Raw genomic sequence first — 26,308 nt, 5'->3', positions numbered from 1 at the left:
GATGGCATAGATACCTCAATTCAAATTGCTCACTTTCTATTGAAATATGAAATTCAGTCTCATAATATTTTCTGAATTCTGAGAAAGTGTAAACTTACAATTTCTCATATTCAGTTCTGGTTATGTTCACATTCTGTAGAACTCATAACTGCTTACCAAGGAGTAAAGAGTACTGATTGAGAGGTGGGAGATACAGCTCAGTGATAGAGCATGTGCTTGGAGTGCATAAAGTCCTGGGTTCAATCCCCAGTGCCTCCATTAAGGAAAAAAAATACTGATTGAACCCTCATTATGTCTGAAGAACTTTGCATGAGAACATATATTTCCTGGAAATGCCTGCTTTTTATTTCGGTAAGTAGTCATCTTTTCCTCTCATTTTCATGTCCATATTAATGTGAACTGTTCAAGAATATAAGTTCCAAGAAAACATAACTGTCTCTTCAGCTTATATAATGCACCTTACTCGAAGCTGAGCAGGTATGAGTGCCTAGTAGATTAACGTTGCTGGAAGGGCTGATAAGATGCGAGGCCGGTCTAAACTGAGGAACTTAAGAGTCTTCTGAAGTTGTTTACTATCATACCATTAGGTGCCAGCTACTAAAGGGGGAAAAACCAGAAAAACAAAAGCACATTGTTAGGATGTGTAAATTGTTCTTCAGTGAAGGAGGTTTGTGTATATAATTGAGCTTAGTTGTTTTTGTTTATAGAGCTCCTGTAATTCCCCTGTGCTAGATTCTGAGTCAAAAGAAAAATATCAAAGTGCTTCGGCAGCAGCTGTTCTCAGTCCTTCAGGGTGGTAATTCTGAGCCCAGGGTTGTGCTTTTTCTTGTCGTGAAATGATACTCTTTGACTGTAAAACCCTGCATTCTCCCACAGTGCTGTTATGGTGACTGGCCTTGTAAAACCAAGGGTTTTCATCTTCACGTCTGTTTAGTAGCTCTCGCGATGGAGAAAATAACCCATTATGACCTTACGTGTGGTTCATGAACTCTTCTCTGAAGTATGCCTATGATCGGATTTTGTATTTTTGAACACAGTGCTAAACCTTGCTGTGCAGTTCCTTCTTTGGAAAAGAAGAGCAATACTCGAGGTAGTCTCTGTATTTTCAGTGGGTTTCAGTGATGCCGGTGAGTTAGTCAGCTCTAAAATATTTAATAAACCATAAGTGATACTGCTGCACATTATAAAAAAGTTTCTACACATCAGGCCATTCTTTTAATTTTTCTGTCATTTGGAAGAAATGGGTTAATATGAAATAAAAACAAATAATATCCAAAAATGTAATTTGTAAAACAATAATGATGAGGACTCATCAGGTTTTACCTGATTTAAAAACATATTTAAAATGGACAATTATCAAAGCTGTATACATCATAGTATTTTGTTAAAGGAAAAATGATCCATTGATATGGAATAACATAGAGAATCCAGAAGTGACAATCTATTTTAACCATGTCTAGGACAGTGCAGAAATGACAGAATGATAGGGAAAAGTAGCATTTGTCAGGTATTTATTTTGGTATAGAGAAGAATCTGTACTCTGTGTACAAATACAGAACGTATAACAAAGAAAAAAACCCAGAATGTCAGAAGAATGGCAGACTGTGTTTCACTGTGTTGGAATTAGTTAAAATGGACACAGGTATATTCGGTGAATATACTAATTCCATTTGATGTATCTGCAAGGAAGACGCATGCTTGAGGGAGTCTTACATCATTTTATAGTCATTTTATAGGAAAATGTACTGCCTCTCAGCATTGGACTGAATTCAGATGTTAAAACATTTGTCCTGATAAAGGTAATAAAGCCAGATTTTTTTTTCCCAGGGAGAAACAGGAATGTTGTTGATGGTACTGGGCTAATTGTTTCAGTTGTGCTGGACAGTAACCTGTCAATATGTTTAAATTGTAATATTGGTATTGATGATGATGATGATGAAGGTGATGATAAGGGCAAGTACCAGACATTGTGCTGAGTGAGAGGACATTTAAAGGAAAGCTGTCTATCTTGGCCACACACATGTATATGGAAACAGACACGTCACTGAGCATGTCATACAAAGCCCCACAGCCTCCATCCACATTTTCTGCTTCATTATTTTTTTGCAGGGAAAGTGTGGCCGGGGGAAGGTAATTAGGTTTCTACGTATTTATTTATTTATTATTTATTTTAATGGCGGTACTGCGGATTGAGCCCAGGACCTCGTGCGTGCCGAGCACATGCTCTACCACTGAGCTATACCCTCTCCTTCTCAGAGTCATTGTTTGACATTTCCTCCCCAAACCATTTTCCTGCAGACTATACTCATTAAAAAAATGTTTTTTAAGTTTGTTTTCCATATTTAGTTTTTACTCTATTTTTATAAATGTTTTCCCCCAGGCCTTGAATGTCTTTTCTTCTCCTGGCAGTTGGATTTTTAACACATGTTTTGAAATTTTGTTCGAACCACACCTTGTCACTGAAGCCTTGGTCCCTGTGGCCCTTGAGACACATGGGAGGCTGGCAGCCTTGCCTGCTTCCCTGAAGACTGTGGCTTCCTTGAGGGCAAGCGCTGTGTCCCAACCATCTTGATGCCTGTGTGTCGATTGAGTGAATAAAATCAACTAAGGAAAAATCCCAATGTTAATATTATTTGCTACTCTTTCATTAAATTCTGTTAAGCTGAAGCTTGTTATGTCGACGCGTTACAAGCTTATTTAACAACAATCAAATTGTATGACTTCCAACAATTCCTTTTAAATGGAGTAAGCAGGTACTTCCAGTGTTGACTGAAATAAACGCACAGCCTAAAAGCTGAGAGTTCTGTTTTATTCGGTGGACATTTCTGAGGACTCAAACCCCTTTGAGCCCGGGATGACAGCCTCCCAGATGGCTCTGGGGGACTGCTCCCAAGAGATGGGTGAGGAGCCAGGGTATATAAGAGTTCTACAACAAAGACCAGGTAGTTGGAACATAAAAGATTACTATTAAAGAAAACCAGACATCTCAACTTGAAGAATTTAGTGCTTTTCTGTGTATGGAAAGAGCAAACGTTTGGGCTCATTGATATTATTCCTTTGATAAGCACCTAGCAATCTAGGGCCAGTATCCTGTCCTTTCATCTTCTGAGTCCCCTCAGGCTGCGGAGGCGGGGCTGCCTGCTGGTCTTCACTGTGGAGGTGGCTGATGACTTGATGGCTTCAGCATTCTTTGTTTACTGATAATGGCTTGCAGTATTTTTCTCTCACACCGGGCTACTATGTTCGTTATTTTGCAACAGGGTTTTGTTGGGGTTTGTTCTCATTGCTTATTTGCTGTGAAATGGGCTTTTTGCTGGGTCACTGTCAGGTTCTTTTAGTGTTTATAAAGATGCTCAAAGAAGTCCATTTATCAGATCTTTTGGGCCAGGGTGCCATTAATGAACTCTTCTCTACTATTTAATATTCTTAAGAGAAAATATGCCTAAGGACTTATCTTATTCTCAGGAAGTTAAGTTTTTTCTTTTTTTTTAAAAACCTTTGGGACCCAAATTATTCATCAAATGAAAAATTTCATGCAAAAATTAATGCCTCGAGGTGCAGAATGGATACAGATTAAAGACTGTATGATATTTGTGTTAGGTAAGTAGAGCTTCTCCTGCAGATGACAGAAACCACACCTGAAAAGACAAAAATTTCTTACCCTCTCAAGGAGTTGTCTGCATACAGGCAGCCCAGATCAAGGACGACCCTGCTCTACATGGTTGGTTGGGGTTTGATGTGGCATCCTATTGTATTAGGGATTGTGGTGCCTTCTCTCTCATTGCTCTCTATTTAAAATTAAATACATTAGTTTTCTTTTTATTTAGTTTGTTGATTATTGTAGAGTGACTTTCTATCTGATCAGCAGTTATGCTTGATAAGAAGTAGAAGTCATGGTTTACCTACCATATTTTATGGCTTTGGCATGGCAAAATAGTCCTGACAATAAATATTTAGTCAATTAATTGAAAGTTCATACGTTTGGGAAATGGTTGTCAGAAGTACAACTGTTTGCAAGACCACTGTAGTGCGAGCTGTGAAGCTCCCCGTCTAGGATGGGTAGGTCGTGATCGCGGTAGAGGGAGGGACGAACACAGCGTTTCTGAAGCCCTGAAGACCAAGAGTTCATTCCCAGCGAACTTGCGAAGGAGACTTCATAGAAAGTAATGCCCTTGGGCTGCCCTTGAAGGATGAATAGGATTTCAATAATAAGAAATGGAGGAGGAAGGCAAAGAGGAGCATGGGGTGGTATTGGTGGAGGGGAGGGAAGGGGGCGTGGAAAATGTCTGGTTGCCATGAGTGTAGCACTTTGCACATGATTTGTGATACCCAGTGTGCCTTAGGAATGAAGTCTGGGGGAAGGATGTTTGTGAGCAAGGCGGTGGGTATTGCATTTATCCTTGCCCCGCTTTTTTTTCTGCTAGGGGAATACAGAGTTTTATCTTGGATAATACTTTAACAAAACTTCATTGATTTGTTAATTTATATTATTCAAATATTGTGAGCTATATTAGTCTTTAATACCTAGAACATATGATTCATGTTTAAATGAAATTATCTTTAAGGACAGTATTTGTAAATATGTGACTTTCAAAGGGGGACTTGAACTCTCAGTATTCACGAAGGACCTGGTTCTAACTGCTCTCTGAAGTTAAAAGGTTGTGCTAACCCCTTTTACCGGTGCGTTCTGCTGATACATCATTTAGGGAAAGTTCCAATTCCTGATGAAGAGCAGAGCGCTGACATGATTTTTCACTTAGGTGTGCAGAAAGAAGTGGTTAGCTTTGTGCACAAAATAGGCTGAAATCAAGCTTTAATTAGTCAGTCTTTTGCATAATTCATCACAGTCACTTTGAAAGTCCAGTTGAATCCACTCTTGATTTTTATCACTATGGGTTCATTTTAAAGGACTTTAATAGTTCCTTGCTGCACAGGTATTTAGGTCTTCCAAGGAAAGCCGGACAGCGCACCTGGTCTCTTTTTAAAGAAATGAATTGTTATATAAAGATCCATAAAGAAACGAATCAGTACATAAAATTTTTCTTATTATTAAATATCATTCTTGATATCAGTGTAATCAGCTTTAAAGACAGGAAAGTCAGCTAAGTTTCTTTCTGTCTTTTTGAATCCACAGGCTGTCCATCTGGCCCAGGCAAGCTTCCAGATTGAAGCCTTTGGCTCCAAATTCATTCTTGACCTCACACTGAACAAGTAAGTATCTAGTTATGATCCTGTTAAGAAACAAGTGCAATAAAACTTAACTTCATGATAATAGTTTAGTCAAAATAATGTCTGTTGTTGAAGAAACTGGTATTTTCTAGCTAATTAAATGTCATATAGCACTTAAAGAAAACTATAAAAGTCTGAAGTTAATGGTCTTTTTTTTTCTCTGAAAGAAAAGGCTTTTAACATTTAACTTGTTAAAAATCTCAAATATAGTGCTTAGATATTATGATTTAAATGGAATAAATAGTTGTAGTAATGCTAGTTAATTAAAAGTTAACTAAAATCATTACTGTACAATAGCAGGCATGCTAAATTACTGACTCAAGTATAATTAGACTTCAGTCTCGAAATTTCTTCCATTTTACCTTTCAGTACCCAATTCACATGACTTCCGTATGAAGAACAAACAAAATGATGACTTGCAAATACCTATTTTGAGAAGATTCTTTGCTTCATAATTTCCTCTAATACAGTTTCTTAGAAATTTTGGTCTTGATGAAAATTTACCTGATTTTTCTCTGAGCATGTATTTATGTTGATATATAAATGCTATTTCCCAAGTTGGAACCAGATGCACAGATGTCTTTGTACAAAGCACACAAAAGAACTGTTGCCTTAAGCAGGGCTCTTCAGCTTCTAATTGAGCCAACAGTGAGCCTTTCTTTGGTGAAAGAGTTTGCTGCAAGGTTTTCCTTAAGAAGCTCCAGTCAGTATTTTAAACTCTCATCAGTATTTTGACCAGGACTGCATTTTTTGCCAGAAAAATACCACATAATACTATCAGACACTATAATGTAGGTGACTGCAGTCAATATCTGAGAAATTGCAAAAGGCTGTAAAGAACACCTATTAAATTTCTTGTATGCCAAATTCTGTGAGCTCTGCAGAAAAAAAAATGCAGAGTCAGCTTGGGTACTCCTTACTCAAGTGTAATTGCAGCTTTAAGTCAGAATGAATCAGCAGAACTCAGAATTTCCTGTGTTAAAGATATTGCAGGTTTTCCTCTTTGAGTTTGCTGAGCATTGGTTGAGTTCCTTTTCACCATGCTGGGTCAGCATTGTGCCTGCCTAAGAGATTTGTCTTGCCAAATCTTAGACTATGTAGAGTAGCAAGATACAGCTAATTTTAGTTTGTTTAGCTAAACTTTAACTCTTACTGCAATGGAGACTGTCATCCCAGACTGTTGCTTGGTGATAGCAACCAACATTGCTGTGTGTTTGAACATTGAGACATGCTGGCTGCAGCAGAGTCTCCCAATCAAATGAGTGAGAAAGGGTCATATGGGGACATCCAGGATACTTAGAGGTCTGGAAACACATCAGAAAATTACTTACCACTAATATTTAACATGCAAATGAATTAAGTTGAGCACCTACTGTGAGCCTTGCCTTAAGGAGCTTATAGTCTAGTTGGGAAAGATCGATAGATATATATATTGTTTTATTATTTACTTATTTTTAAAAAAAATTTTCTATTTTTTTTTATTGTTGGTTTACAATGTTGTGTTAATTTCTGGTGTACAGCATAATGTTTCAGTCATACATATACATATGCATATGCCTTTCCATATTCTTTTTTATTATAGGCTATTACAGATATTAAATATAGTTCCCTGTGCGATACAGTAGAACCTTGTTGTTTATGTGTTTTATATATAGTAGTTAGTGTCTGCAAATCCTGAACTCCCAATTTATCCCTTCCTACTCCCTTTCCCCCCAGTAATCATAAGTTTGCTTTCTATGTCTGTGAGTCTGTTTCTGTTTTGTAAATAAGTTCATTTGTATCATTTTTTTTTAATATTCCACTTATAAGTGGTATCATATGGTATTTTTCTTTCTCTTTCTGGCTTAAGTTCAATTAGTATGACGATCTCCAGGTCCATCTATGTTGCTGCAAATGGCATTATTTTATTCTTTTTTATGGCCGAATAGTATTCCATTGTATAAATATACCACAACTTCTTTATCTAGTCATTTGTCGATAGACGTTTAGATTGCTTCCATGTCTTGGCTATTGTAAATATTGCTGCTATGAACATTGGGGTGCATGTATCTTTTTGAATTAGAGTTCCCTCTGGATATATGCCCAGGAGTGGGATTGCTGGATCATATGGTAAGTCTATTTTTAGTTTTTAAGGAATCTGTATACTGTTTTCCATAATGGCACCAAACTACATTCCCACCAATAATATAGGATATATAATTTTAGAAGAATGTGAAAGTGGTTGTGCCAGAGATAAACATGGAATGCCATGGTAGCACTAAAGAGAAGAAGCTCTTTAGGCCGGAGGAGTGTGAAAAGGCATCTTGGAGACGGGGCTGGTTAGCTAAATCTTGGAGGTCAGGTGCTAGTGAGGAAGGGAAGTGTTGCGGATGGATGGGAGAGAGAGGGAGAAAATGGAGAAGTGTGTTCTAGGCAGAGAAGATAGTGTGGGCTAAGGAGGCAGGGCCATGCAGCAGTGCAGCACGTTAAAGGGAGCATGAATCCTTTGTTGAACTTCTTTGGTAAATTACAGCGTTGACGTGGAGGGAGATAAGTCAGGAGAGATAGGCCCAGGCCCAGGGACAGCTCAACTCACGCAGGAGCTTGTATGTCATGCTCGAGTGCTTGGCCATCATTCCCTAGACTGTGAAAACTGAAGTAAGGGGAACAAACAGAAGCTTTCTTCTCAGGAAGTGCTAAAAGGCATGGAGAGGAAATGCTTTTAAGAAGTCATCAGTTGATAAAAATCATGAGGATTGTTTTGACGTGGATGACAAGGCAGAAAGAAGAGTTCAGGGTAACAGGTGCTTGATTGGGTAGCTGGGTGGAAGGTGGTATCCAGGTGAAATGGGCAGCACAGGGAACAAATAGGTGAGATGGTGAACAGAAAAGAACATGAAATCGGAGACGTCATTGATTTGAGGGGCTTTGGGACATCCGTGAGGCCGTGTCTAGGAGGCAGGTGGATATAACCCTCTGAAGCTCAGGGAAGAGGTGGGGGCTGGAGATAGTTGAGTTGAAAGTAATTTCCATGTGAACGTTAATGACAAAATGGTTGTGAATGAGATGGCCCGGGGGCGGGGGGTAAAATAAGAGCATAAGCTGGGAATATAGTTAAGAGTTGAGGAGAGAAAGAGGAGCCCATGAAGGCACGGAGAATGAGTAGGAGGAGAATCTGGAGAATAATTAAATGGAGTTTCAAAACAGAAAGATGTGATAGAGAGTCTCACATGGGGTAGAGTGATCTAGTGAGATAAGGAGCAAAGATGGCCTTTGTATTTACCAATCAAGTAATCACTGATGGTCTGAAGGCAGTAGTTTTAGTGACGTTTTGGGGCAGAAACCAGGTGACAGTGGGCTGGGGGTGACAGAGAGCAGGCGGTGTGGAGAGAGCAAGGACGCACTGGGAAGGTTTGGGTGAGAAGGAAAGAGAGCTAGAGTAGTAGCCAGAGGAAGACATGGGGTCAGGGAAGGGGTTTTTCAGGGTAACAGAGCAAGTGTTAGGCTGAGAGATGGAGCTGATAAGAGTGAGAGGTGATAATGCAGAAGAGAGCGGAGATAATTTATGGAGCAAGATCTGGGTGAAGATAGAAGGCAGTGAGAGCAAAAGCCCAAGGGCAGAACTTAGTTTTGAACCAGGAGAGACAGTTCATTCCCAACATGTGTGGAGGTGTTGGGGGCATGCAGGTAGAGACTGGTTTGCCACAGAAGGGATGGAGTTCAGGAAATGTATCTCTAAAGTGTTCCTTTTTCATAGAGACAGCATTATCTGCCCTCAGGATTGGGATGGAGAGGGAGGGTGAGTTGGGAGTTGAGGAAAAGAATGAAAGTTTAGGCTAACAAGGAAAGAAATGAGTGAGGAAGCTCACTAAGGCCAGGTTATAAAGAACTTATGAGCAGCCTTCATTAGAAGTTGTATGTGTTGGTCTTTGTGTCACTGTTCCTGATAGTGTTTTTGTTGTTGTTGTTGTTTTGTTTTATTTTAAACCTGGAATACTCCAGTAACTCCATCACTGCAGTGTGTGAGGGAAGACGGCAGACCTTAGTATGGATCAGGGTTTTGTTTTTCTGGTGCTAGCCCAGAGGAAGAACTATTCAGAGCTCTTTGAATACTGGCGAGTACCTTGCGTAGTTAGGTGTCAGGATCCAGTCTGGGTAAGAAAGAAGATGAGGTCGAGAGGAGGCTTATGGACTCGGAAGAATGGAGGTCTCTGTGGGGAAAAGTAAATGCAGTGAGAGGGAGAGCGGGAGAGCCATCCTCATGTGGTATCTCCCTGTGCAGAGTCCCGAGCCGCCTGAGCGCAGCGTGTGTGACCTGGAGACAAGGGAACTGGATAGGAGGATGACAAGTGTTGGCTGGGGTGGGTCTCTAGTTTAAATAAATTTCAATGGCTGGGATTAACTAAAAAGTCTGATCCATTAGAATATACTTAAGGAGTCAAGAGTAGGTTTGGGGGGTATAGCTCAGTGGTAGGGTTCGTGCTTGGCATGCATGAGGTCCTGGGTTCCAATCCCTAGTGCCTCCAGTAAAGGGAAACAAATAAAAATGCTAAAAAAAAAAAAAAAAGAGTGGCAAAAAAAAAAAAGAATCAAGAGAATTTTAAAAATCAGTCATGAAGGAACCAAAAGAGCTTCTGAGGAAAGAGGGATCTCCTTTCCACTTTCGGGTGGTCATTGCCACACTATTTACAACAATTTAACCTCATTAAGGAGGGGAAGGGCAAAAGGTGCATGGTAGGTATGTGGGCTCAGGAAGGGATGAAAGCATGACGAATTCACGTAAGCTAATCAAAGGGGCAGGCAGGAGAATCTAAATGGTCAATGACTTCACCAGACCGGGACTGACAGCTTGTGAAGACTACCCTGATTCCCAAGAGGAGAGGCTTTTGAGTTTGTGCTTATATGAGGTTGAACAATGAGGTTTTGGCTTGCTGAGGCATCTCATGGCAGAGACGTGTGTTTTATCTGTTTGTTCAACAGACGTTGAGTGGGCACCTGCTGGATGCCTGCGAGGGCTATAGATGCCGATGCTGCTGGGGATGTGACAGACAAGGTCTCCGTCTCCCCTGATGGAGCTTTGTCCTAGGGGGAGAGACAGACTGTGAGCCGCTACATAAAGACAAGTGCGTTGAGGAACATACAGCTAGACCTGTGACAGAGAGGGACTTCTACTGGGGGCGGGTGATTTAGCTGTCATGGGAGCCAAAAGGTCTGTCTGTGGAGGGACGTTGATCTGAGACCTGATTGTTGACGATGGGGCACCACATGAGGCTAGAAGGTGAGGTTCCACTTAGCTGGGATGGTGAGGCAGCACGGGCTGAGGAGGATGTGGAATGTTCAAGAAGGACAGAGGCTGGTGTGACTAGAGTGCAGTGTGGGGCAGGGGGTGGTGGGGGACATAGGAGATGAGCTCAGCGACGACACCATGTGGCCGGACAGTGAAGAGCCACCGTCCACGGTGAGGCGTTGGGGTGGGAAGCCGTTGGAGCATCGCACTGTTGGATTTACATTTTCTTTAGTCCAAAAGTTGTGGCTTCAGAGGACCTTTGGTTGTATTCCTTTCAGGAGACTTTCTTTTTCAATTCTGTTCTGTTTTTTTTTCTCAAGCATAAATATTGTTCCAAGTTACAGAAGGTTTAAGAAGGATTACGAGATGGACAGTTCTTAGTGTGTATTGATCCTTGGAAGTCCCTGGGTGTCTGAGGATTGTCTCCCCGACTGTAATTGTGCCAAAGCCCATATCACCTATTATTAAATTTGCTGGTATCTTCAGAAAATGTTAATTGGGAATAATTGGGATCAGAGCTGCGTGATGGTTGAGAGCACGGGTTCTGGACTCAAGAATCTGGAGGCTGCTTCTTACTAGCTGTGTGACCTGGGGCAGGTCTCTTAGCTTCTTCATTTTTAGTGACAACTTGGGATACAATTCACATGCCATAAGATTCACTCCTTTAAAGTGTACCATTCAGTGGTTTTTATTATATTCACAGGGCTGTGCAGTTATTACCATCTAATTCCAGGACTTTTTTGTTGCCCTAGAAAGAAACCCTGTACTCGTAGCAGTCACTCCTCACCCCCCTCTCCCCCAAGTTTCTGGCAACCACTCATCTACTTTCTGTCTCTGTGAATTTGCCTTTTCTGGACATTTCATATAAATGGATTTATACAACTTGTGACCTTTTGTGACTGGCCTCTTTATGTTGCATAATATTTTCAAGACTCAAGGTTGTGGCTGAAAAATAGGCCATTGTGTGGATATATCCTTAACTTCTTAAGCTTTGGTTTCCTTCTTAAGCAGTAGGTCGTTGTAAGGCTTGACTGAGATAATACGTGGTCCTTATACATGTCTGCTAATTGGAAGGGCATGGTCACTGCTGTGGACTGAATTCCCCCTAAAATTCCTAGGTTGAAGCCTTAACCTGCACCCTGACTATATTTAGAGTTAGAGCCTATAAGGAGGTAATTCAAGTTAAATGAGTTTATACAGTGGAGCCCTGATCTGATAGGATTAGTGTTCTTGTAAGTGAGACACCAGAGAGCTTGCCCTCTCTTTCTGCCTTCAGAGGACGCAGCAAGAAGGCAGCCATCTGCAAGCCAGGAAGGGAGTCCTCACCAGGGATTGAATCAGCCTGCATCTTGTTCTTGGATTCCTAGTCTCCAGAAGTGTGAGAAATAAATTCCTGTTATTTAAACCCCCAAGTTTATGGTATCTTGTAATGGCAGCCTGGACTGATTCACACACTCAGTATATATTTGTATCTATGCTTTTTATCACCACGGCAAGGCAGTCACTAGGCTGAGTGCTGGGCAATTTGAGATTGGAAAGGAATCACTGGTCTCATGGAGCTTATGATCTAATGGGAAAGCACAAGCCTTTGCTTTGATTTCAGTCAATATTTTTTTTCTGACTTTTGTACATGAGGGTGATACACTATGTGATCCTATCCCTGCTGAAAGTGAACTGAAGAAGAAACTGGAGACAGTCTGTCAGGTCAAGGTTGGTATGCATTCAAGGTAGTGAGCACGAATTCAACATGCTTCTGTTGAGTTGAAAACATACTTGCGATACATTTGGTCCTTCCCAAGCTGTCCTACAGATGCTTACCAGAAATCCATTAAAGAACTTGCCAAGGGTTGAAAGTCACTGAATATTTGGATATTTAACCTCCTATCTGATTGTGTATGATGTGAATGCTGAGATCCTCAGCATGCTCTCTTGTTTATTGTGGAGTGAAATCCCTGCCTGCAATCCTTTGGCTTCTGCCTGGTGGAGAGAGGGAAGTAGTCTCAGGAGGCATCAGATACAAAATCTTCTTGGTTAATAAGACAACAGCTTGTCCCTATGAGAACACTACTCCAGCGAGAGAGTAAGGAAGTCCTACAAGCCTCTCCTCCACATTTGTCTTGGACAGTATCCAGGGGAGCTCTGACTGGGTGAAATCAGTATAGGACGTAAGTATTGGATGGCTATAGCTTAAAACTGAGGAGTGGACCAAAAACATGGAGAGTAAAGACTGCTTCATGGGACCACATGAACTGAGAGAAACGACTCTGATTTTGGATGAAGAATAAAGTGCTAAAATCTATTGTTACTGTCAGACATGTGCTGAGCTAAAATGATAGTGCTCGTGTGATCATCAGCTGTCTGTGGTTTGCATTCCACACTGCCGTGTGAGCAGAGGGTTCTGTTGTGAATGGGCCACTCTAGAGGAAATACAGGGGAAGGTTGTGGATGAACAGCTGTGGTCTTTGGAGGACACTCTATCTCTCCATTTCCCTGGGAGGGTAATGGCTGAAGAATAATTCCTGATGAGGGCACCACTGGAGATGTGTAACGCTACATCAAAGGTAACTCTTTTTTTCTCCCAGCATGCTCATCTCACCATCCTGGAGAAGAGGATCCCTTTCTGCTTTCTTAGGGAAGTTCTAGTGAAGGGCTTCTTTTTATCACCCCTTCATACCCTCTCTACCACTGCTCATTCCTCCGTAGTGGGAGGAAGACCAGTAGAGCAGAGTCTGACATCCACTGAACCATGAGTTGGTTTACTTTATATAAAATGATAGAACTAAGCTTGGATAGCTTCTCACGCTAAGATATCTACTCCTGGGAGAGGTGGGAAATCCCTTGGTGCTTCTAGATTCCACTCTGCAATTAGAGCAAATACTCAGGTATTCACTGTCATTATTCTAGCTCTTCTGCTTGGAACAGCGTAGCTAGGCCGAATCAGTCTACCTCTGCAGGCTCGCTGGAAAGCACCTCCATTTCCCCCCAATATTCATAAGTATTTTATTTCTCTCTTAACTGGATATAGTTTTTTTTTAATGTTTATTTTTTATTGAAGTGCAGTGAATTTACAATGTTAGTTTCATGTGTACGGTGAAGTGATTCAGTTATACATATATGTACATATATATTTATAAATGTATTTTTTCCAGATTTTTTTCCATTGCAGCTCTTTGGAAAGTCCCTTTATTCTAAGGTCCCAGCCACATTCACCAGTCTCACTTGATTAGGAAAATTGTATTTGGAGACTGAACCTTGTCCTATCTGGCCCTACCCTTTTGTGTACATACTTTATTGGCTAGAACATGGAGTGGTGACTGGCAGTCCAATAAAGGTGAAGCTTTATACTGTATGTTGTCACATGTGGGATCTGAAAAATAGAACAGACAGATGAATGTAACAAAACAGAGATAGACTCACAGATACAGAGAACTAATGTCGTTACCAATGGGGAGAAAGAAGAGAGGAAGGGCAAGATAGGGGTGGGGATTAAAAGGCACAAACTACTATGTACAAAATAAGTAAGCTATAAGGGTGTATTGTACAGCACAGGGAATATAATCGTTATTTATAATAACTTTAAATTTAGTATATTGTATAAAAACTTTGAATCACTATGTTGTACACCTGAAACTAATATGACATTGTAAATCAACTATACCTCTCTTAAAAAAGGTTAAAGCTTCTGTAACCTCCAACAAACCCTTTGGAGAGACATTGCTAGACCTGGGTCATACCTAGATTGGGCTTTGGGATACATATGTAGAGAGTGGTGACATTTGTCATTGCGCTACCAGGAATGCCAGCAAAGGAAGATCAGCGTAGCATCCCCTGTTCAGCGAAGTACTCAGACCTCAGCCACAGCGCTATTGCATTGACTCTCAGTGATGTCTCCCTTCACCTAGAGATGGTGTTCAAGGTGTGTATTGAAGAGTGTGTCAGGAAAATAGCGGGGTAGTACGAGGATTCAGATGATTAGAGTGGTCTTTGTGTCTCCACATGGTATGTAAGAATAAAGTACGATGAAAAGTTTGAAGTAATGCATTCAGTAAGGTCTAGATTTAGGATAAAATCTTTGTTCTGATTTTTGGGGAATCAGAGTTGTTTGGTTTAAGAGAATATCTAGAAAATGCTGATCTATAGAAATATATGCACACAGTAATTTGCTCATTAAAAGTAGTTCCCACAATGCTTTTGAAAGAAGAGAACAGCCACATTGATGTAGTTTCAGTTAGGTTGAATAAAGACCCTGACTTTTGTGCTGATTAGCATGGTCAATTCATTCTCTGTTCAGCCAACAAACATTTATTGAGCATCTAGTTTGTGTAAGACACTGGACTGAGCAACCCAGGGAATTCAGAGATGCGTAAAAGAGTTTCTTCTCTCCAAGAGCCCACAGCAGAGAAATGAGATTAAAATATATACAGATTGTACTAAACATGGCAAGAAGTGACTTGGGAGGTCTTGGTGCTGGAAGGTTTTGTGGGGAAGATGGGATTTCATGTTTGTCTTAAAGGATGCTGCCTTGGTTTTGGTTCTAGTAGCAGACCCTGAGGCAAGAATTCTAGGAAATACCTTTTGGAAGTAGGGGGAGTGAGATGTGGAAGAGAAGGCCACTAAAAAGGGTGATTTCCCATGTGCCCAACTGGGGCTCCTTCCCACTGAGGAAACCCTGGGAGTCTGTGGATTCATCCTCTAGAACGTGCTAGAATATTATCCAACTGAGGGGCAAGGAAGTTGGAGTTTTGTCCACTGACTGCCAGTCTGTTGTTGGTTGAGGGCTGTTTCTGGGGGCAGTAACTCTTCAGGACATCCCCTCTTGCCTCCTCAGGGTAGAAAAAAGCCGAGAGTCGTGGGTATCTCCAGTCACCTGCCTTCAGCGTGTTGAGGTGACCGTTGAGGGCACGTGGACGTGTTGTGTAACAATCTGCAAAGGGTGCTTCTGTTGGGAAGGTGTGGGAAGGAGAAGGTGCATTCACATGGGGAAGTGGCAGGGCAAAGATGTGGGAGCAGGGAAGCACTGAACCCCCAGTGTGAGGGGAGACTGGTGAACCCCTTTGCTCAAATATGCTTGGACCATCAAGAGCGGATGGAAGGTGATCTGCCTGTTTGGATTCACTGCATACTGAGGGGGGAATCTCAGTTTCGTGCTTTTGAACATCCTTTTAGCCCTGCAAATTTGGAGATTGGAACTTGAAAGTTGGTTTGTAAGAAGAAACATGTGGAGAAGAGACAAACCTGCCCCATTTGCCTTTTGTGAGTGAACAGGAGGAGGAGCTAGGAGCTGTGGCTGTGACAGAGGGCGGGGCTGTCTCGTCTTACTTCTTGGCTTCTGAGTTGGCTTGAGTCCTGACCCAGGGTTGGCTGGTGTGAGCCTCAGTGCTGACCCCCGCTTCTCTCCCACTAGCTGCCCGTCATTCTCACTGCTGGAATGCCTCTCACACATCTGGGCGAGAGAAGCAGGGAAGGTCCTGGCTTTTCGAAGTTCAGGCTTTTGGTCTCAACCTTGCTCCTGAGGCTGCCAGCCTTCCAGCGCATGCTTTCTGGGTTTGAGTCCAAAGGAGTTAGAAGTGACAAGAAACACTGCTCTCCATTTTAGGATTCTGTGTCTTTAAGATTCTGCTAACTAATAGCCTAAATGCTTTATTCCAGGGATCTGTAGAAGGAAGGCTTCCGACTACAATAGTTCTGATGGTGGTAGGCTCTGTGCTAAGTAAGCCCTTTATCCGTATTCTTCAGTTTAATTCCTGTCACTAACCCTGCGAGGAAGACTGGGTAATCTCCAGCAACCTGAGGCTTGGGGAGATGCAGCCACCTGCTGGTGTGCAGCGGGGGCTGTCAGTCTGGGGCCGCCTTCTGTGGCTGCTTAGCATAGCGCTGGACTATCAGTTTACAAGGGAGCTGGGCATAATTCTAATGATTGCTCATCTGTTTGCATTAAGTGAGAAGAAAGAATTTAACTATTTTAGTCAATTTTTAACAATATAAAGAATGTAGAAGGCTCAGGATTTAAAATAATAACAACAAAAATATATTGAGGTAACATTGTTTTATAACATTATGTAAGTTTTGTGTGTACGTGGTATTTCTACTTCTGTATACACTACAGTGAGTTCAGCACCCAAAATTTAGTTACTGTCCATCACAATACAATTGATCCCCTGTACCCATTTCATGCCCCTCCCTCAACCCCTACTCCTTCCCTTCTGGTAACCTCTGTTCTCTATATCTGCATGTTTGTTTTGTTTTGTTTTGTTTTGTTTACTTATTTCATTTAATACTCTACATATGTTATTTGTCTCTCTCTGTCTAACATTTCATTTAGCATTATACCCTTAAGATCCATGAACATTGTCACAAATGGTAAGATTTCATCCTTTTTTTATGACTGAGTAGTTAGTATTCCAGTGTATACATATACCACATATTCTTTATCCATTCATCTGTTGATGGGCACTTAGGTTGTTTCCATATCTTGGCTACTGTAAACAATGCTGTGATGAACATACAGGTGCATGTATTTTTTCAATTTAGTGTTTTCATATTCTTTGGATAAATACCCAGAAGTAGAATAGCTGGATCATACGGCAGTTCTATTCTTATTTTTTGAGGACTAGCCATACTGTTTTCCAAAGTGTTTGCACAAATTTACATTCCCACCAACAGTGTGTAATGGTTCTCTTTTCTCCATATCCTTGTCAACACTTACTATTTCTTGCCTTTTTGATAATGGCCATTCTAGCAAGCATGAAGTGATACCTCATGGTTTTGAGTTGTGTTAATTAGTGATATTGAACATTTTTTATGTACTTGTTGGCCACCTGTATGTCTTCTTTGGAAAAATATTTAGCTCCTCTCCCTAATTTTTAACTGGGTTGTTAGTTGTTTGTTGTTGAGTTGTATGAGTTGTTTATATATTTGGGATATTAACTGCTTATCAAATATATGATTTGCAAATATGTTCTCCCTTTACCTAGGTTGTCTTTTCATTTTGTTAATGGTTTCTTTTGCTGTGCAAAAGCTTTTTAGTTTGATGTAGTCCCATTTGTTTATTTTTGCTTTTGTTTTACTTGCCTAAGGAGATATCCAGAAAGATGTCACTAAGACCAATGGCAAGGAATATAGTGCCTATGTTGTCTTCTAGAAGTATGGTTTCAGAAACTATATTAAAGTTTTTAATTCATTTTGAGTTGATTTTTTGTGTATGGTGTGAGATAGTGGTCTAGTTTCATTCTTTTGTGTGTGACTGTCCAGTTTTGCCAACACCATTTATTGAAGGGCCTATCGTTTCTCCATTGTATGTTCTTTGCTCTTTGGTCATAAATTGTCCTTATATGTGTGGACTTATTTCTGGACCATCAAATCTGTTCCATTGATCTATGTGTCTGTTTTCTGCCAATACCATGCTGTTTTGATTACTAGAGCTTTGTAATGTAGTTTGAAATTACGGTATGTAATACTTCTAGCTTTGTTCTTTTTTCTCAGGATTGCTTTGGCTAATTGAGATCTTTTGTGGTTAAGTAAAATTTTAGAAGTTTTTGTTCTATTTCTGTGAAAAATGTCCTTGGAATTTTGATAGGGATTGCACTGAATCTGTAGAAGGCTTTAGGTAAAACAAACATTTTAACACTGTTCATTCTTCCAGGTCATGAGCACAAAATATCTTTCTGTTTGTGTCTTCTTCAGTTTCTTTCAAGAGTGTCAATAGTTTTCAGAGTGAAGGTCTTTCATCTCCTTGGTTAAATTTATTTTTAGGTTATAAATAAACTTTTTGTTGTGATTATAAATGGTATTGTATTTAAATTTTCTCTTTCTGCTAGCTCATTGTTAGTGTTAGAAATGCAAGAGATTTTTTGTATATTGATTTTACATCCTGCAACTTTACTGTATTTATTATTTCTTACAGTTTTCTTCAGAATCTTTAGGATTTTCTATATCTAAAATCATGTCATCTGCAGATAGTGACAGTTTTACTTCTTTCTTTCCAGTTTGGTTCTGAATATCTTTTTTGGGGTGGTAATTAGGTTTATCTTTTAATTTATTTTTAGAGAGGTGCTGGGGATTGAACCCAGGACCTTGTGCATGCTAAGCACGCACTCTACAACTGAGCTATACTCTCCCTGCTTCTTTTCCAGTTTGGATACCTCTTATTTCTTTTTCTTGCCTAATTGTTCTTGCTGGGACTCCAATACTATGGTGAATAAGAGTGGTGAGAGGGGGCATCCTTGTCTTGTTCCTGATTTTGGAGGGATAGCTTGCAGTTTTTCACCATTGAGTATGATGTTAGCTGTGGATCTGTCATATATGGCCTTTGTTATGTTGAGGTATACTCCTACTATACCCATTTTATTGAAAGTTTTTGGTGTTAAAGCTTGTCATATCCTTTTCCTGCATTTATTGAAACGACCATGTGGCTTTTATTTTTCAATTTGTTAATGTGGTGTATCACACTGATTGAATTTACAGATGTTAAGCCATTTTTGCACCCCTGAAATAAATTCCACTTGATCATGGTATATGACCCTTTTAGTGTATTGTATTTAGTTTGCTGATACTCTGTTGAGGATTTTTGCATCTATGTTCATCAGAGATGTCCTGTTATTTTTTGTGTGTGTTGTTCTTGTCTGGTTTTGTTATTCTGATAATGTTGACCTCATAAAATGAGTTAGAAAGCATTCCCTCCTGTTCAGTTTTTGGAAAGAGTTTGGAAAGGCTAAGTATTAAATCTTTTTTGAATGTTTGATAGAATTTATTTGTGAAGTTGTCTGGTCTTGAACTTTTGGTTTTTGGAAGTTTTTTGATTACTCTTTCAGTCTCTTTGCTAGTGATCAGTCTATCAGATTTTCTATTTCTTATGATTCAGTATTGAAAGTTTGTCTGATTTTAAGAATTTGTCCATTTCTTCTAGGTTGTCCAATGTGTTGGTATATAGTTGTTTGTAATATTCTCTTATAATCCTTTCTATTTCTCTGGCATTCATGGTTATTTCTCCCCTCTCATTTCTGGTTTTATTTATCAGAGCCTTCTCTCTTTTTCCTAAGTGAGTCTTCTAGCTAAAGGTTTGTCAATTTTGCTTATTTTTTCAGAGAACCAGCTCTTAGTTTCAGTAATATTTTCTGTTCTCTTTTTAATCTCTGTTTCATTTTTTTCTGCTCTGAGCTTTGTTGCTCCCTTCCTTCTATTGACTTTGGGCTTCATTTTTCATTTTCCTAATTCTTTTAGGTGTAAGATTAGATTTTTTATTTGAGATTCTTCTTGTTTCTGGAGGAAGTCCTGTATTGCTATAGACTTCCCTCTTAGTAAAAATAATCCTGTTTGTTGAGCAGACCAGATCATCTATTATGGACTGAACTTCATCTCCTCAAAATTCATATGTTGAAGTCCTAACTTCCCAGAAACTCAGAATGTAACTCTATTTGGAGGTAAGGACTTTAAAGAAGTAATTATGACTTCATTTTAAGTCTTTACGGTGGGCCTTAATCCGGGATGACTGATGTCGTTTAAGAAGAGGAAATTTGGACAGCGACATGTGTGTGCACAGGGGAAAGACCATGTGAGGACACAGTGAGAAGATGGCCGTCTGCAAGTCAAGGAGAGAGGCCTCAGAATGAAACCAACACTGCCCGAACCTTGCTCTTGGACTTCTAGCCTCCAGAAATATGAGGCAGTAAATTTCTGTTGTTTAAACCTCCAGTCGGTGGTACTTTGTGATGGCAGCCCTAATAAACTAATACACTATCCTCATTCATTTATTGCTTATCTGTTGCAGTGAGACAGTCAGCATCTGAGCTGCTGCTTGTTAATGGGTAAATCTGTTTATCTCTCATCACTAATTTTGCTGCTATAATTTCCAAGTGCTGTTTTGAGAGATTATGGTCTATTTTATGTTTAGGTACTTTAGGAAGAGTGGAGCTATTTATACATTTTGAAAAAGTTTCTGTGATAATAAGGAATCTTAAGAGGCAAAGATCCCCAAAGTTGCTGTAAGTATTGATTGCCACTGTGCCATGTGCAAAACAACGTGGATGAATATAGCTTTTTACGTGTCCTAGGGGCCCCATGATATTCTAAGAGTTCCAGTGCTGGCATGAATGATTTGCTGTGGGATGTCTCTCCTTAAGGCATCCTTTCCTGTATATTTTTAAACTTTCTGATTCCATAGCACACAGTAGTTCTTTTTGCCTTGCTTTCTCTGATCAGGTGAGTACCTGTCAGATCTCCCTCAGGCATTTCTGTTTGAAGAGTTAAACCTACATTGGATGCTTTGGATGATGTAATTACCATCTGCTTTTGATGATCCATCTTGAAGCTGGTAGATCAGCTCGAGTAACTCCTGAGAAAATTTGAAATAAAATAAGTATTGCCTAAATGTTAATAGGTTCTAGTTCTATTTTTTTAGGATGTGTATCTGACCTACTTTCAAAATAATCTGAGAATGACTTTCACAATTTAACATCATAGCAGAAACATTAAAAATAAAATCACAGTTAAACCCTTGGTATTTATGTACTGATTCTTGATTTCCATAGGTGGATGAGATCTAGTACAACTCTTGGGTGGTGAAGGACTGCACTTGTTTGCCCACTAACTGCTGTAAGAGACTTCATTAGCCACACCCTGTTTTGCCTGTTGACAGTAATTATTATGGGTGAATAGGACCCAGGGAAATGAAACACCAGGTTGAGAGAATCAGAAGGGCCATAAGAGCTAGATTTAAATTCTCTAAGTTCCAAGAGATGAGTAACTGATTTTCCAGAAATGAAACACTATGGTGATAGCCTCCTGCACAAAGGAGAAAAATATATGGCATCTGAGAATTTACAGCAAAACCAAAATGATCTAATGATCTATGTCAAGGGGATGACATAGCACTGTTTATTTAATCTAGGATACAGAAGACATATGTATTGAATTAAGAGACTATTTCTTGACTGATGAATTAAAGGAAGCCTTTTGCAGGTGCGTACCCCAATACAGAATGTTGGCAAATTAAACTGGAACTTGGTTCATTCTTCAGACCACTTCTTGGTCTTTTGAAGACAGATCAGTGGTCTTTTGAAGATAGATTAATGATTAATTTATAAAAATTATAGCAGTAGTTAGTTTTGACAAAAAATTGAAAAGCACTAAAGTTTAGGTATTTTGGGGCATCAGAGTAATTCAGTAAATTACATTTGTTACTGAATTTAGATCTTACTTTTCTGACAGTTCAGTGAGAAAGGCCACATACTGGGGTGTATGACTTCCATTAAAAGAAGTTTATCTGTCTGTCTGGAGATATAAACGTTTTCCAATCAGGGAGAACTTTATCCCTTTGGTGCTAATGTAGCCAGACATTCAGTAGCATAATGGTTAATGTCTGCAACCATGGTTTTGTGAATGACCAGAAATGTTACTTAAATGGACTTCTCATATTGACCTTCTGTATTAGCCAAGTGCATAAAGTACTTTCTAACCTCAGTGGATTCATTGATAGACTTCTATTGATTGAAGCCTTTTATGAACGATTTCAAACACTTTTTATTTCGGAAATGTTTATTGAGTACCTGCTAAGTGCTAGACAGTGCTGAAGCTGCCAGAGAGAAACCCTTCCCTCATGAAGCTTATGGAACAATGGGGAAGAAAGAGAAGTCTCCAGGCATTTAAATTATACCCTGAGTGGTGCCAGGGTGGGGAAAATTGAGGATACATTTATCCCTTATAGGAGGGATGGGATTGAATAGGAAGCTAAATGTTTATGAAGCTAAATGTCTAAGTTCAGACTTAAAGTGTAAGAGTTGGCCAGACAAAGGTTTGAGGGTTAGACAGTGTGAGAGCCTGAAGGTAAGTAAGAGGTGGGGCATGGAGTAAATGCAGGCTTTGAAAAATTAATAAAATCACACAGTAAGTCAGAGAGAAAAATAGAAACTTTGTCTTGGCGGGGCAGTATGTTTGGGGCAGCTTTGTAAGTACACACCTAAAAGTACCACCACTTGGTATTTTTTGTATCAGTTTTTTAAGCAATCAGATTTTTATCACCTAGAGGAGCTGTGGGCAGGAAGGTTAATGAGTTCTACATTCTTCTCATCACCTGGCTTGAATTGCTTCTTGCTCTGAGTATGCAGTAACTGCTGTTAAAGTACATCTCAGCAGAATTTTATCCCAGCGGAAACAGTCCGTGTTCCTCCCCATGTAACCTCCGCAGAGATGACAGACAAGGGAAGCACGGCTGACCTGCTTGCGGGGTGACTTTCTTACAGTCCGCTTCTGATGTCATGGCTATTCTTTGTACACTTTTCCTAATTCATGGAATATTATTTCATGTGCTCTATCCTGGCAGTTTATTTTGTGCCATGTTCTGACTTTTAATTCATTAAAGTCTTTTTTCCTACTCTCAAAAGAAAAAAATCATGCAACAAGTGACAGGGCTGGCATCAGAATTCAGGATTACCTACTGTCAAAGCCTTTGAGAGTTGAGACATTTTTCAAAGATAAAGTAATCCCATTGAAGTTATATTTCAAGAGCTCTACAAAGGCGAATCTTAGATATAAATAAGTAGAGAAATAAATTTTATATTGCTTGTCTTTTCCATCTTGCTTCACTTTCACTGCTCCTAATTTTTGCATAAATCTAGTCCCAAACTAAATTTTCCTCTAAATACTGTAAATTTTATATAAAGTAAGGGTTTGACATCAGATGAAGGGGCTCATTAAGATTCTTGGTCATTATCTGCTGCCAATAAGAATTATGTCATTTTCTAGAACCGATTTTTTGATGATTCATAGACTAGAATCATCATGCAGGACCATTTCCCTTAACCTTTAAAAATTAATTATAATATTAGAATCTCCAGTGTTAGAACTGTTGTTTATTATGTTGTTTATTATGATTTTTTTATAAAAGTGTTCTCTCTAAATGGTCAGTTCTAACTCATCTTCCATGATCATAACCATATGCTTTAGTATTTTGATTGTGTTTAAAAACAAAACCATCTATAGGCTTTTTCATGTGACCATTTCTGCATAAAGTTTCAAGTCCTTAATCCAATTAAAATAATTGTGAGATTAAAAATCTATCTTTCTTAAAGCAATATTTTTTAAACAAGAGGCTAAAAATCTCCAACACATTGTAGAATGCACATGTCATTTCTTCCTCCTTTAGTTTTTGCCCAAATGACTTCACACATGTAATAAATCAGACTGAACTATGTGACGAGAGGGATCTCCCAGCATAAGGACAAGACATGTCTCATAAATCGGTAGAATTTCTTAGAGGCTTAATTGAATCTGAGGCTCTTCCTCATTACTGTTAGTATTTACTCATTAAATGCTGACTGACTTGGTACTTGACCCTAAGGAGATGCTTTGCTCTTTGTAGCTATTCAGCCAATGGTAAAGGGTTTCTTTATGTGACTACTGGCACTGACCCATCCTCCCTCCCTCTACACTGTCCTAGGTTAAGGGAAAACAAAGAAGAATAAGATGCTGTCTCTTTATGGAATCCACAATTTAGGGTGGAATCAGGGAAAGCTACACAGAAGAGGGGATGGTTGAGCTGAATTTTGAAGGATGAGTAATTCAAAGATGAGTGCTTTAATTCCTTTTGGATGGGCTGAGTAGCAATAACTCTTTTGGACACCCACTGATTTTCACTGGTGAGTCAACGTTTGATATGGAATGTTCCCTGGATATATACAAGTGGTGGGCTGTTGATACAGGGCAGTTATTTTGCATCTTTTTTCCCGCTGGTATCTCTACTTGATACAGCTTTAACAGTTGGGAGTAGTTTTATGGGCTGTAAAAATGAAGGACTGTTGTTTTACTGAGGTTTAAAAATGCACCTGTGCCCTTTTTCCTTGGGGAGGTTTAGTTAACTTTGTCCCTATGAAATCATTAATGTACTCATGACAGAATGCAAACATTTAGTGACAGCAGTGCTTTCAGAAGTAAATAATACATCTACCTTGTCATCCAGCTTTGAATTCCTGGCTTCTTTGTATGCTTTTGATTTGGTGAACTATTAAGAGATGGGCAAACTGCAAGACACTATTAATTATTCTTTTTCATAAGAGTGGTTTGAGGCAAGGATTCCAGGTCTGAGGATTAAAGGCGGCAAACTGTTCCTACACCCGGTACCATCAGCAAGATGCCCAGACTGCGTTCCTTGTCTTGCCTGTATAGCCCTCCTCGAGATACGCTGTTTGGAAGTACGTTTTGTAATTCAAATATTGCATGACTTGTTTGAAAATTATTTTTTTCTGTTTTAGATGAAGGGCATTTTTCTATCTTCTTGCAAGACCCAGTAGATAAGACTTGCTTAATGTCTGGTTGTGTTGGTCAGATAATAATGTCAACATAGAGTATCTCATAGCATCCTTCCCATCGTCCTGTAGCAAAGCTATATAGAAAGCCAACAGAAAACCAATATTTTTGACTCTTTCTTTGAAGGCCATTTCCTGGTGAGTAATAATTAAATTATATAATCCTTAAAGTACAAACCCCACAAATCCTTAAGTGTACTCAGCGTGTGTGTAGCACACATGTGTGGGTGGTTAGCCATGCCAATGGATGATACTACTACATGCATAGAAATTGGCCTTTAAGAAGGAAACAAACCCTTTTATGTTATTAAGACTTATCTCTGTCACAGCAGTGCATGATACAGGACTCTGGAATCAAAATGTGTTTCTTAGCAGAATTTACCCATGAGCTCTGTAGCAATGCTTTTTGCAGAGCGACATAGTTGCCTCTGTCTTCTCCTCTGTGCAAAATCCAGAGGGTCAGTCCTATCCCTGCTCTGCTTTTGGCATCAAGGAAAGTCCAACAACGTGAGAATGTGCATCTTTGAGCTGAATCTGCGATCTCTGCCCTTCCTGCAAGGGAAGTCCGTGGTCAGCTGGGAGTGCTTCCCTGCCACCACGCATCCCTCTGTCATCTGCCACGTCTGATTTTGAGCTTTGAATGTAGCAACCTCATATTTATTGTATTTTACTTTTTAAAGAGATATTTTCTTACTATTTGAAAAAAGTATGGTCCAAATTATCTTCTGAGAGTTGGACCTAATCACATTTCCTACTCTGATGTTTTGAGAGTTTAAAGTGAAGATGTAAGTGTCCTTTTTTAAAAGTCTTGTTTCTTGTATTAAAGGAGGCTGAGACTTAGGTGAGCTTGCTTCCTCTTTTGACTTGGCTAAAGTGTATGATTTTTGAACCTCCACTTTGAAGTTGGAGGGATTTACAAAGGCTGCTGAATTGATTAAAAGGGTTTTCACGATGTATACGTATATCAAATCATCACGTGGTATACTGTAAATGTCGTACGCTTTTACTTGTCAGTGATACCTCAGTGAAGGTGAAAAAAAATCCTCCTCCTCCCCGAAAAGTGCTTTAATTGTGACCCGAATGAAAACTATTACATGTATATTTGCATATTTGATTTCTGTTTCCAAGAACAATTTGCAGCTTCTTTTATGAGCTTCCTTTAAATCATGAGAGACTGAGGTTGGATAAATTCTTAAAGGTCATGCAGTCCGACACCCTAGCTGATTCTCACATCCTTTCTTGTCCCCACTGAGTTGTCTCCTGGTGTCTTCCAGAACACCTCCAGGCCTCAGGTAGCTGATTCTTAGCTATGTTGATTAATCAATTCTTTAAAAAATATCTTTCTGAAATTTTTTACCTCCCAGCCTCAGATTTTGTACTTAAAAAGCCACTTATTCGTGGAGACTAAATATTAATCTACTTTATTAACTTATCAGCACTTTCTAGAAATTGGTTCCTGGGACAGCTACTCTCTCCCAGCAGATAGCCAAGATTCTGCTCATAGGTGTTCATCTAG

At 39.6% G+C, this 26,308-nt stretch overlaps 1 protein-coding gene across 7 annotated transcripts in view; it reads left to right on the top strand.

Moving 5' to 3' along the window:
* ADAM23 (ADAM metallopeptidase domain 23) overlaps positions 1–26,308 on the top strand; it is a 157,221-nt gene that overhangs the window by 32,018 nt on the left and 98,895 nt on the right. For all 7 annotated transcript variants that reach the window (XM_074364107.1, XM_045520504.2, XM_045520505.2 and 4 more), the window contains exon 3: positions 5,135–5,211. In XM_074364107.1, coding sequence (XP_074220208.1) covers positions 5,135–5,211 — 77 coding nt within the window. The remainder of the gene's footprint in view (positions 1–5,134; positions 5,212–26,308) is intronic.

This window comes from Camelus bactrianus, chromosome 5, assembly GCF_048773025.1.
Source record: "Camelus bactrianus isolate YW-2024 breed Bactrian camel chromosome 5, ASM4877302v1, whole genome shotgun sequence".
Classification (NCBI taxonomy): domain Eukaryota; kingdom Metazoa; phylum Chordata; class Mammalia; order Artiodactyla; family Camelidae; genus Camelus; species Camelus bactrianus.
The sequence above is the reverse complement of the archived record's forward strand: the minus strand, read 5'-3'. Positions and strand labels throughout refer to the sequence as shown.